This window comes from Lampetra fluviatilis, unplaced genomic scaffold, assembly GCF_964198595.1.
Source record: "Lampetra fluviatilis unplaced genomic scaffold, kcLamFluv1.1 SCAFFOLD_341, whole genome shotgun sequence".
In the NCBI taxonomy this organism is placed as follows: Eukaryota; Metazoa; Chordata; class Hyperoartia; order Petromyzontiformes; family Petromyzontidae; genus Lampetra; species Lampetra fluviatilis.
The window spans coordinates 12,956-25,174 of NW_027621577.1; the positions used below are offsets into that span (position 1 = coordinate 12,956).

At 56.1% G+C, this 12,219-nt stretch overlaps 1 protein-coding gene across 2 annotated transcripts; it reads right to left on the reverse strand.

Moving 5' to 3' along the window:
• Window positions 1-509: 509 nt before the first annotated feature.
• LOC144955439 (uncharacterized) lies at window positions 510-7,082 on the reverse strand. Of its 2 annotated transcripts, none has more exons than XM_078885656.1 (2): window positions 5,275-7,082; window positions 510-1,457 (listed from the first exon to the last, which is right to left on the reverse strand). In XM_078885656.1, the coding sequence occupies exons 1-2, from the start codon at window positions 6,571-6,573 to the stop codon at window positions 1,443-1,445; spliced, it is 1,314 nt and encodes a 437-aa protein (XP_078741782.1). In that variant the 5' UTR covers window positions 6,574-7,082; the 3' UTR covers window positions 510-1,442. The 2 variants fall into 2 exon arrangements, with proteins under 2 accessions (XP_078741782.1, XP_078741781.1); XM_078885655.1 differs by having other exon boundaries at window positions 510-1,478.
• Window positions 7,083-12,219: the final 5,137 nt, after the last annotated feature.

Here is a 12,219-nt window from a genome sequence, read left to right on the forward strand (position 1 = left end):
CACACAGAGACCCATAGACTCAGCACACAGAGACCCATAGACTCACCACACAGAGACCCACAGACTCAGCACAGAGACCCACAGACTCACCACACAGAGACCCACAGACTCACCACACAGAGACCCATAGACTCAGCACACAGAGACCCATAGACTCAGCACACAGAGACCCATAGACTCACCACACAGAGACCCACAGACTCACCACACAGAGACCCATAGACTCACCACACAGAGACCCATAGACTCAGCACACAGAGACCCACAGACTCACCACACAGAGACCCACAGACTCACCACACAGAGACCCATAGACTCACCACACAGAGACCCATAGACTCACCACACAGAGACCCACAGACTCACCACACAGAGACCCATAGACTCACCACACAGAGACCCATAGACTCAGCACAGAGACCCATAGACTCAGCACACAGAGACCCATAGACTCAGCACACAGAGACCCACAGACTCACCACACAGAGACCCATAGACTCAGCACAGATGTAACAGGTTCCGGAGACACTTGTAGAGGTAACTTCTTTATTACAATACAACACTCCAACAGTCCAACAGTCCAACAGTCCAACAGTCCTGATACTCTGTTACAGCCTAGGTACACAGCCTAGCTACACAGCCTAGATACTCTACTCTGGCTACGCTCCGGAACTCGCCCTCACAAGGTCGTAGAGTCGGGAGTTCCAGAGTCCCAGCGCTGGCTCTCACAGCATCCCCGGGTCTTCAGATGGCTGGTCGTGGGTCTTGGGTCTTGAGTTACAACTGGGCCCCGATCGTCCAGGGAGCTCTCCTTTTATGCCTGGTACAACGAGGGGTGGGGCCGTGTGCGCCCCCAGATATCCCACAGAGCACACACAGCCCCCCCCTTTGGCGGCGCCAAGGGGATTAAGCGTCTGGACCCCCTGGGAACTCAACGCCTGGCGCCCAGAGGCTTAGCGTCTGGACCCACCTGGGAACCCAGAGCCCCCAGCAGCCCCTCCCTTCTTATGTCACTACATTACCCCCCTCTACGTAGCCTCCAGCCGACCCGGCTGTCAAAAAAAAATACAATTGTACAAGAAATTATTTGTTAACCATCAGAATGAGTGTGTGACAAATCAAGAAAAAAAAATGAGAAGAAAGCGCCTCTCCCCCTCCTGTGGTCACCGATGCAGAACAACACTGTATAAACACATATATGCAGGATGAACGCACGCCCCAATCGCCCACTATACATGATGGAAAAGTGAGTGGCGTCGCGTTGGGACGAGAGTTCGTGGGCGGGGGTCATGAAAATCGTTTGAGTTTTGAGCGAGTCCGAGTGGCAGGTCCATCGGTCGCGACGGAGGCAGGAGGGGACCGACGACCCGCTGTTGCGCTTGTGTCCTGGGTCGCTGATCCCGCGGGCAAGCTTGTTCCCGCTGGGTCGGCCGTGGCGGATTTCATTCCCAAGGCACCTGAGGGCGGGGCAGCGGGACCTGCCCGAGAGTTAGGAGCAGCATCATCGCGGCGCGACTCGTCAGACATGTCGCGCTCTCGGCCCCGGAGATGTGAAGGAGGTGTGTAGGGTTGAATGTAAGGTTTTAGACGTGACGGGTGCACGAACCAACGTCGCTTGCCATGCTGGATCCTGACACACTGCGGGCGGAGAACGCGAATAATAACAACCGGCCCTCTCCAAGGCTTAAGCAGTTTTGAGGAAGTAGCCAATGGTACCTGCGGGCAGTGGAGCCAGGCGCGGTCCCCTTCTACCCAAACGTGGCGGGATGTGCGGAGATTCCGCAACCGCTCGTTGGCAAGCTGACGGGCTTCTGAGTTATTTTGAGCAGCCTCCCGGGCATCTACGAGACGACGCACATTAGCACGGATGTGGTCGGCAATCTTAGCCTTAGGTGCGGGCTGTTTAATGTGCAATTGTACGTCGATTGGGGGGCAAACCTCCCTACCATACATTAGATAGAATGGCGAGTACCCCGTGGCAGCATGGGGCGCCATTCTATAGGCGGCCAAGACACCAGGTATGTGGAGATCCCAATCAGTCTGTGACTCAGACACCTGGTGGCTTAGCATGGAGGTAAGTGTCCTATGTAATCGCTCGACCATACCGTCAGTCTGGGGGTGATATGGCGAGGTGCGAATTTTGTGTGTCCCTAGCAGGTTGCACACATCCCGCAACAGGGTGGAAGAGAAATTTTTCCCTTGGTCGGTCAGCAGGCGTTCGGGAGCACCCTTGTCCAGGACGTAGCCCTGGAAAAAGGCCTCTGTAATGGCTGCTGCAGACTGGTTGGGGAGTGGCCAGGCCATGGCCCATCGGGTAAAATATTCGACCCCAACCAAAAGGTACTTATTACCCCGAGGAGTAGCGGGAAACGGACCCAAAATATCCAATGCGACGATCTCATTGACCCGGGAAACTTTAATGGATTGGAGCGGCGGGCAGGACGGCCTAGCAGGTGGTTTCCGCCGTGCACATTCTGTGCAACCTTGCACAAGGTCAGCCACATCGTTTGCCATGCCCGGCCAGAAAAATTCCAATTGGATTTTAGCTAGTGTTTTCTGAACACCCAAGTGCAAGAGGCGACTGTGGGTTTCCCACACAAGTCGCCCCCGCAGGGAGGTGGGCACCACCAATGTGTGGGATTGGGACCCCCCATCCCAATGCATGAGGACGCCTTCCCGGATGACATATGATACGGGGCCCCCCTGCCCCCTGTGACCCTCGGCATCCCTAGCGCGGCGTCTCAATTTGAGGAGGGAGACGTCTTCCATCTGAAGACGTCCCCAGTCGTCCAACCCGAGGCCCAGCAATGCGTCCTGCGGAACTTGCGTGGAGGGAGCCCCGTGGTCCCCGACCCCATCCCCGGCCGCGGCCGCAAGGGATGGGGGCGGTACCCCGTCAGGCTGCCTACAACGCCCCGCACCCAAAAAACAAGCACAGCGCCCATTGTTCGGCAGTCGCGACAACCCGTCGGCGTTCCCGTGTTGAATCCCCTTGCGGTAAATGACAGTGAACGCAAAGTCCTGGAGGATCTCGAGCCAACGCGAGAGCTGTCCAGATGGTTGGTCCACTCGCAAGGCGTATTGTAGCGCCGCGTGGTCGGAGCGTACTGTGAAATGCCTGCCATACACGTATGGCCTGTACTGCTTTATGAAAAAAACGATAGCAAGCAATTCGCGGCGCGTCACGCAGTAACGTTGCTCCGCGGGCGACAGCACCCTGCTGCCATAGGCGACGACGCGCTCCACTCCATTGACAATTTGCGACAGCACCCCTCCAATTCCGGTGTTGCTGGCGTCTGTATCCAGAATGAACGGAGTGGTAAAATCTGGATAAGACAGGGTAGGAGCATCGACCAGTGCTTTTCGGACGGCATTGAATGATGCCTGTTCTAACTCTCCCCATCGGAATTTGACCCCTTTGGCCGTTAATGCGTGGAGGGGCTTCGCAATAGATGCGAATCCCGCAACAAATCGTCGATAATATGAGGCGAAGCCGATAAAACTCCGCACCTCCCCAACAGAGGTAGGAGTTGGCCATGAGCGCACGCAATTTGTCTTTTCGGGGTCCGTGGCAATTCCCGAGCGGCTGACAATATGGCCCAAATAACGAACCGAATCCCTCATGAGGTGGCATTTTTGCGGTTTGAATTTGAGGTTAGCCGCTCGCATTTTAAGGAAAACTGCCTTCAATCGCGTGAGGTGTTCATCAAAAGTTTTGCTGAACACGATTACATCGTCGAGGTAGATTAGGCAAGAATCCCACTGGAGCCCAGCGAGGACCAGCTCCATCAGGCGCTGGAACGTCGCCGGGGCCGAGTGAAGACCCATGGGAAGTCTGTTGAATTGGAACAGTCCCTGCGGCGTGCGAAAGGCCGTCTTTGGTTTGGATGCGTCATCAAGGGGTAGCTGCCAAAACCCCGAGAGGAGATCCAAGGTGGAGAAGTAATGCGCACCTGCTAAGGCATCGAGCGACTCGTCCATCCTGGGAAGCGGGTAGGCGTCGGCCACCGAAATCTTATTAAGTTTCCTGAAGTCAACACAAAAGCGGAGGCTCCCGTCGTGCTTCTTAACAAGAACGATCGGCGCCCCCCATGGGCTATTTGATGGCGCAATGACATCGGCCGCCAACATATCGTTGACGGCCACCCGTACATGTTCCTTTTCGGCCGGGCTCAACCGGAATGGGTTTTGACGAATTGGAGCGGCATCACCCGTGTCGATGTGGTGGCTTAGCAATTTAGTGCAGCCAATGTCGAATTTGCTTTGACTGAAAACGTCGGCGAAATCGCTCAGCAGCGTGCGTAATTTAGCATGTTGTAATGGTGACAAATCGGCAGAAGTGGAGCAAAGCGCGTCGAGCCATCCTGTGTCAGGACCTGGCTTGGCAACGGAAGAGAACTCGCCCCCTACGTGACCCACGATCACATCTTCTGGCGGGGCTGGCGTCGCGTGAGCAAGCACCATTCCCTGACAGATAACGGCCGTTTCCAATCCCGCGTTAAGGACCTGGATAAAGGGGTCGTGGTCGCTTCGCACGAGCGTTTGTGCACACACGAGGTCCGACACCCGCTCAGCTGAACGCGAAGGCCCGATCACAGCACCCCCCATGAACGCGTCGTAATCAAGGGGTTTACGAAACCGGAGGGGAACTAACATCTGAGAGCCAGGAGGAATGTGAATTGTGCACGCCGCCAACGCCTGCACCGTCGTAGATGCGGAGTGCAACCGAGTGGGTGTGGGTAGGAAGGCCATGCGTCGGCCGGAGGGGAGCTCAATACACCCTTTGTTAATGAGAATTTTAATGGGCATCTTCCCCAAGAAATCTGTTCCGAGGAGGCACGGAACGGCGAGGGTTGATGAGACCAAAATGGGCCCAACTAATTGGACGTCAGCAATGCGGATCTGAGCATTGATCCGTCCGGTGATGCCCAACGAACCCCCATTTGCGGCATAGCATGGCACATCAACTGGCTGCAAGGGACGGCATATATCGGGCAAAATGTTATAAATTATGTCTGAAATGATGGTCGCCGACGCACCCGTATCGATCAACATACGAACATCAACGCCCTCGATGGAACCCACTACGGCAGAGGACCCTGCCGCAGCGGCAACGACCCTATGGGCCAACTCGGACCATTGACCCGGTCCGAGCGCCCGGTTGTTCAATGATGGGCCCGAATCCCCCTCCTCAGAAGCATGACCCCCCTGTGTGGTGTGAGGGTGCGTGCTTGTTGTAAGTGGGGGCCGAGAGTGCGAGGTGTCGTGACTCGCCTGGGTATGCCGAGGATACGGTGGTGGCCGAGGCGCCGGAGGTCCTGAAGTCCGGCGTCGGGGGACCCGGCAGCCGGACGCCACATGGCCCCGAAGGCCACAGTTGTGGCAGACGATGGACGCTCCGTCCTGGCGCGAGGTTGGCCGGTCCCGCTGGTGGTGATCTCGCTGGGATCGCCAGTTGGACGATCCGCGATTTTCTGTTGCTGCGAAGGCCTGATGAGGCCCCGAATGCACGTCATAGGCTTGTGCATCAGGTGGGCCTGCGCAGGCGGCGATGGTCGTGTCCTCATCGCAATGTAGGTGTGCTTGGATGCACCTGGCAGCACGTAGCGACGTGAAGTCGTCGTCGTCGTCGGCTGTCGGCATGGCAACTCGAAGCTGGCGGGCCAAGCTCATGAGCTTCTGCAGCACGAGTGACTCCACAGCGTCTTCATCCATGCGAGGGTAGGCAACCTTTGCCATGGCCAGCAGCGCGCTGCGGTACCCCATCGCCGACTCGGAGGCCTTCTTCCTCCTCGCATCGAAGCGGTGACGTGCTTCGGATGGGGGTCCATAAATCAGCCGCATCTGATGAAGGGCATCCGTGAGCGTGGCACGTTTTGCGCGTGGCACAGTAAGGAGTGCTGCGAGGGAGTCGTCGTCGAGCATGGCCGGGAGGCCTTGGAGCGCTTCATACTCCGACCAGCCGGACGTCTCTATAAGAGAGACGAACCGGCGTTCGAACGCTGCCCACTCACCCCCCTCTGAAGAAAATGCCTTGAGTGCCGGCAGGCGTTGCTGGACGTGAGCCAAGCTTTCGTTGCCTGGCAACCCGGCTGAAGCTGGCTTCGCGTTCGCAGCGCTGTCACCCGGCGGTGAGGGACGCAGCGCTGATGACGCGGCGTCATCGGGTTGGCCCACGCTGGGCCCGGAAGTGACGTCGCTCCCAGCGGCCACTGCTCCCCCCGCAGAAGTGACGACACACCCGGATGTATTTGCGGCGGGAACGGCCGCCATCTTTGTGTGGGAGCCGGCGGGATGGTGCGGCCGCTGCGCCTCCTCTCTCCCTGCTGTCTCCGCCTGTGAGCGACGCATGTCGTCCAGGATGGAGACGGTGGCGTGGAGCAGCTCGGTGAGGCGAAGCAGCGTTTCCTCCATTGCTGCTCCCGACGCTGGAGGAAGATCGGCAGGTATGGTGGACGACTGCTGAGCCGGCGGTGCAGCGTCGCTGTCGGCCCGAGTTGGCTGCCCCGTCGCCGCTTGCTCCTCAACATCGCCGTCAGGACTGAAGGTACGTGGCTTACTTCTTGTCTCCATTGCCACTTCTGACGCCAAATGTAACAGGTTCCGGAGACACTTGTAGAGGTAACTTCTTTATTACAATACAACACTCCAACAGTCCAACAGTCCAACAGTCCAACAGTCCTGATACTCTGTTACAGCCTAGGTACACAGCCTAGCTACACAGCCTAGATACTCTACTCTGGCTACGCTCCGGAACTCGCCCTCACAAGGTCGTAGAGTCGGGAGTTCCAGAGTCCCAGCGCTGGCTCTCACAGCATCCCCGGGTCTTCAGATGGCTGGTCGTGGGTCTTGGGTCTTGAGTTACAACTGGGCCCCGATCGTCCAGGGAGCTCTCCTTTTATGCCTGGTACAACGAGGGGTGGGGCCGTGTGCGCCCCCAGATATCCCACAGAGCACACACAGCCCCCCCCTTTGGCGGCGCCAAGGGGATTAAGCGTCTGGACCCCCTGGGAACTCAACGCCTGGCGCCCAGAGGCTTAGCGTCTGGACCCACCTGGGAACCCAGAGCCCCCAGCAGCCCCTCCCTTCTTATGTCACTACACAGAGACCCATAGACTCAGCATAGATACCCATAGACTCACCACACAGAGACCCACAGACTCACCACACAGAGACCCATAGACTCACCACACAGAGACCCACAGACTCAGCACACAGAGACCCACAGACTCAGCACAGAGACCCATAGACTCAGCACACAGAGACCCATAGACTCACCACACAGAGACCCATAGACTCAGCACAGAGACCCATAGACTCAGCATAGATACCCATAGACTCACCACACAGAGACCCATAGACTCACCACACAGAGACCCACAGACTCAGCACACAGAGACCCACAGACTCAGCACAGAGACCCACAGACTCAGCACACAGAGACCCATAGACTCAGCACAGAGACCCATAGACTCAGCACAGAGACCCATAGACTCACCACACAGAGACCCACAGACTCACCACACAGAGACCAACAGACTCACCACACAGAGACCCACAGACTCACCACACAGAGACCCATAGACTCACCACACAGAGACCCACAGACTCACCACACAGAGACCCACCACACAGAGACCCACAGACTCACCACACAGAAACCCACAGACTCACCACACAGAGACCCACAGACTCACCACACAGAGACCCATAGACTCACCACACAGAGACCCACAGACTCACCACACAGAGACCCACAGACTCACCACACAGAGACCCACCACACAGAGACCCACAGACTCACCACACAGAGACCCACAGACTCACCACACAGAGACCCACAGACTCACCACACAGAGACCCACCACACAGAGACCCACAGACTCACCACACAGAGACCCACAGACTCACCACACAGAGACCCACAGACTCACCACACAGAGACCCACAGACTCACCACACAGAGACCCACAGACTCACCACACAGATACCCACAGACTCACCACACAGATACCCACAGACTCACCACACAGATACCCACAGACTCACCACACAGAGACCCACAGACTCACCACACAGAGACCCACAGACTCACCACACAGATACCCACAGACTCACCACACAGAGACCCACAGACTCACCACACAGAGACCCATAGACTCACCACACAGATACCCACAGACTCACCACACAGAGACCCACAGACTCACCACACAGAGACCCACCACACAGAGACCCACAGACTCACCACACAGAGACCCATAGACTCACCACACAGAGACCCATAGACTCAGCACACAGAGATTCACCACACAGATACCCACAGACTCACCACACAGAGACCCATGGACTCACCACACAGAGACCCATAAACTCATCACACAAAGACCCATAGACTCACCACACAGAGACCCATAGACTCACCACACAGAGACCCACAGACTCATCACACAGAGACCCATAGACTCACCACACAGAGACCCACAGACTCACCACACAGAGACCCACAGACTCACCACACAGAGACCCACAGACTCACCACACAGAGACCCACAGACTCACCACACAGAGACCAACAGACTCACCACACAGAGACCCACAGACTCACCACACAGAGACCCATAGACTCACCACACAGAGACCCACAGACTCACCACACAGAGACCCACCACACAGAGACCCACAGACTCACCACACAGAGACCCATAGACTCAGCACACAGAGACCCATAGACTCACCACACAGAGACCCATAGACTCACCACACAGAGACCCATAGACTCAGCACACAGAGACCCATAGACTCACCACACAGAGACCCACAGACTCACCACACAGAGACCCATAGACTCACCACACAGAGACCCATAGACTCAGCACACAGAGACCCACAGACTCACCACACAGAGACCCATAGACTCACCACACAGAGACCCACAGACTCACCACACAGAGACCCACAGACTCAGCACAGAGACCCACAGACTCAGCACACAGAGACCCATAGACTCAGCACAGAGACCCATAGACTCACCACACAGAGACCCATAGACTCAGCACAGAGACCCATAGACTCAGCATAGATACCCATAGACTCACCACACAGAGACCCACAGACTCAGCACACAGAGACCCATAGACTCACCACACAGAGACCCATAGACTCAGCACAGAGACCCATAGACTCAGCACACGGAGACCCATAGACTCAGCACAGAGACCCATAGACTCACCACACAGAGAGCCACAGACTCACCACACAGAGACCCATAGACTCAGCACACAGAGACCCACAGACTCACCACACAGAGACCCATAGACTCAGCACAGAGACCCATAGACTCAGCATAGATACCCATAGACTCACCACACAGAGAGCCACAGACTCACCACACAGAGACCCATAGACTCACCACACAGAGACCCACAGACTCAGCACACAGAGACCCACAGACTCAGCACAGAGACCCATAGACTCAGCACAGAGACCCATAGACTCAGCACACAGAGACCCATAGACTCAGCACAGAGACCCATAGACTCACCACACAGAGACCCATAGACTCAGCACAGAGACCCATAGACTCAGCATAGATACCCATAGACTCACCACACAGAGACCCATAGACTCACCACACAGAGACCCACAGACTCAGCACACAGAGACCCACAGACTCAGCACAGAGACCCACAGACTCAGCACACAGAGACCCATAGACTCAGCACACAGAAACCCATAGACTCAGCACAGAGACCCATAGACTCACCACACAGAGACCCACAGACTCACCACACAGAGACCCACAGACTCACAACACAGAGACCCATAGACTCACCACACAGAGACCCACAGACTCACCACACAGAGACCCACAGACTCACCACACAGAGACCCACAGACTCACCACACAGAGACCCACAGACTCACCACACAGAGACCCACAGACTCACCACACAGAGACCCATAGACTCACCACACAGAGACCCAAAGACTCACCACACAGAGACCCACAGACTCACCACACAGAGACCCACAGACTCACCACACAGAGACCCACCACACAGAGACCCACAGACTCACCACACAGAGACCCACAGACTCACCACACAGAGACCCACAGACTCACCACACAGAGACCCACCACACAGAGACCCACAGACTCACCACACAGAGACCCACAGACTCACCACACAGAGACCCATAGACTCACCACACAGAGACCCACAGACTCACCACACAGATACCCACAGACTCACCACACAGAGACCCACAGACTCACCACACAGAGACCCATAGACTCACCACACAGATACCCACAGACTCACCACACAGAGACCCACAGACTCACCACACAGAGACCCACCACACAGAGACCCACAGACTCACCACACAGAGACCCATAGACTCACCACACAGAGACCCATAGACTCAGCACACAGAGATTCACCACACAGATACCCACAGACTCACCACACAGAGACCCATGGACTCACCACACAGAGACCCATAAACTCATCACACAAAGACCCATAGACTCACCACACAGAGACCCATAGACTCACCACACAGAGACCCACAGACTCATCACACAGAGACCCATAGACTCACCACACAGAGACCCACAGACTCACCACACAGAGACCCACAGACTCACCACACAGAGACCCACAGACTCACCACACAGAGACCCACAGACTCACCACACAGAGACCAACAGACTCACCACACAGAGACCCACAGACTCACCACACAGAGACCCATAGACTCACCACACAGAGACCCACAGACTCACCACACAGAGACCCACCACACAGAGACCCACAGACTCACCACACAGAGACCCACAGACTCACCACACAGAGACCCACAGACTCACCACACAGAGACCCATAGACTCACCACACAGAGACCCACAGACTCACCACACAGAGACCCACAGACTCACCACACAGAGACCCACCACACAGAGACCCACAGACTCACCACACAGAGACCCACAGACTCACCACACAGAGACCCACAGACTCACCACACAGAGACCCACCACACAGAGACCCACAGACTCACCACACAGAGACCCACAGACTCACCACACAGAGACCCACAGACTCACCACACAGAGACCCATAGACTCACCACACAGAGACCCACAGACTCACCACACAGATACCCACAGACTCACCACACAGAGACCCACAGACTCACCACACAGAGACCCATAGACTCACCACACAGATACCCACAGACTCACCACACAGAGACCCACAGACTCACCACACAGAGACCCACCACACAGAGACCCACAGACTCACCACACAGAGACCCATAGACTCACCACACAGAGACCCATAGACTCAGCACACAGAGATTCACCACACAGATTCCCACAGACTCACCACACAGAGACCCACAGACTCACCACACAGAGACCCATGGACTCACCACACAGAGACCCATAAACTCATCACACAAAGACCCATAGACTCACCACACAGAGACCCATAGACTCACCACACAGAGACCCACAGACTCATCACACAGAGACCCATAGACTCACCACACAGAGACCCACAGACTCACCACACAGAGACCCACCACACAGAGACCCATAGACTCACCACACAGAGACCCATAGACTCAGCACACAGAGATTCACCACACAGAGACCCATAGACTCACCACACAGAGACCCATGGACTCACCACACAGAGACCCACAGACTCACCACACAGAGACCCACCACACAGAGACCCATAGACTCACCACACAGAGACCCATAGACTCACCACACAGAGACCCATAGACTCACCACACAGAGACCCACAGACTCACCACACAGAGACCCACAGACTCACCACACAGAGACACACAGACTCACCACACAGAGACCCACAGACTCACCACACAGAGACCCATGGACTCACCACACAGAGACCCATAAACTCATCACACAAAGACCCATAGACTCACCACACAGAGACCCATAGACTCACCACACAAAAACCCACAGACTCACCACACAGAGACCCATAGACTCACCACACAGAGACCCACAGACTCACCACACAGAGACCCACAGACTCACCACACAGAGACCCACAGACTCACCACACAGAGACCCACAGACTCACCACACAGAGACCCACAGACTCACCATACAGAGACCCACAGACTCACCACACAGAGACCCATAGACTCACCACACAGAGACCCACAGAC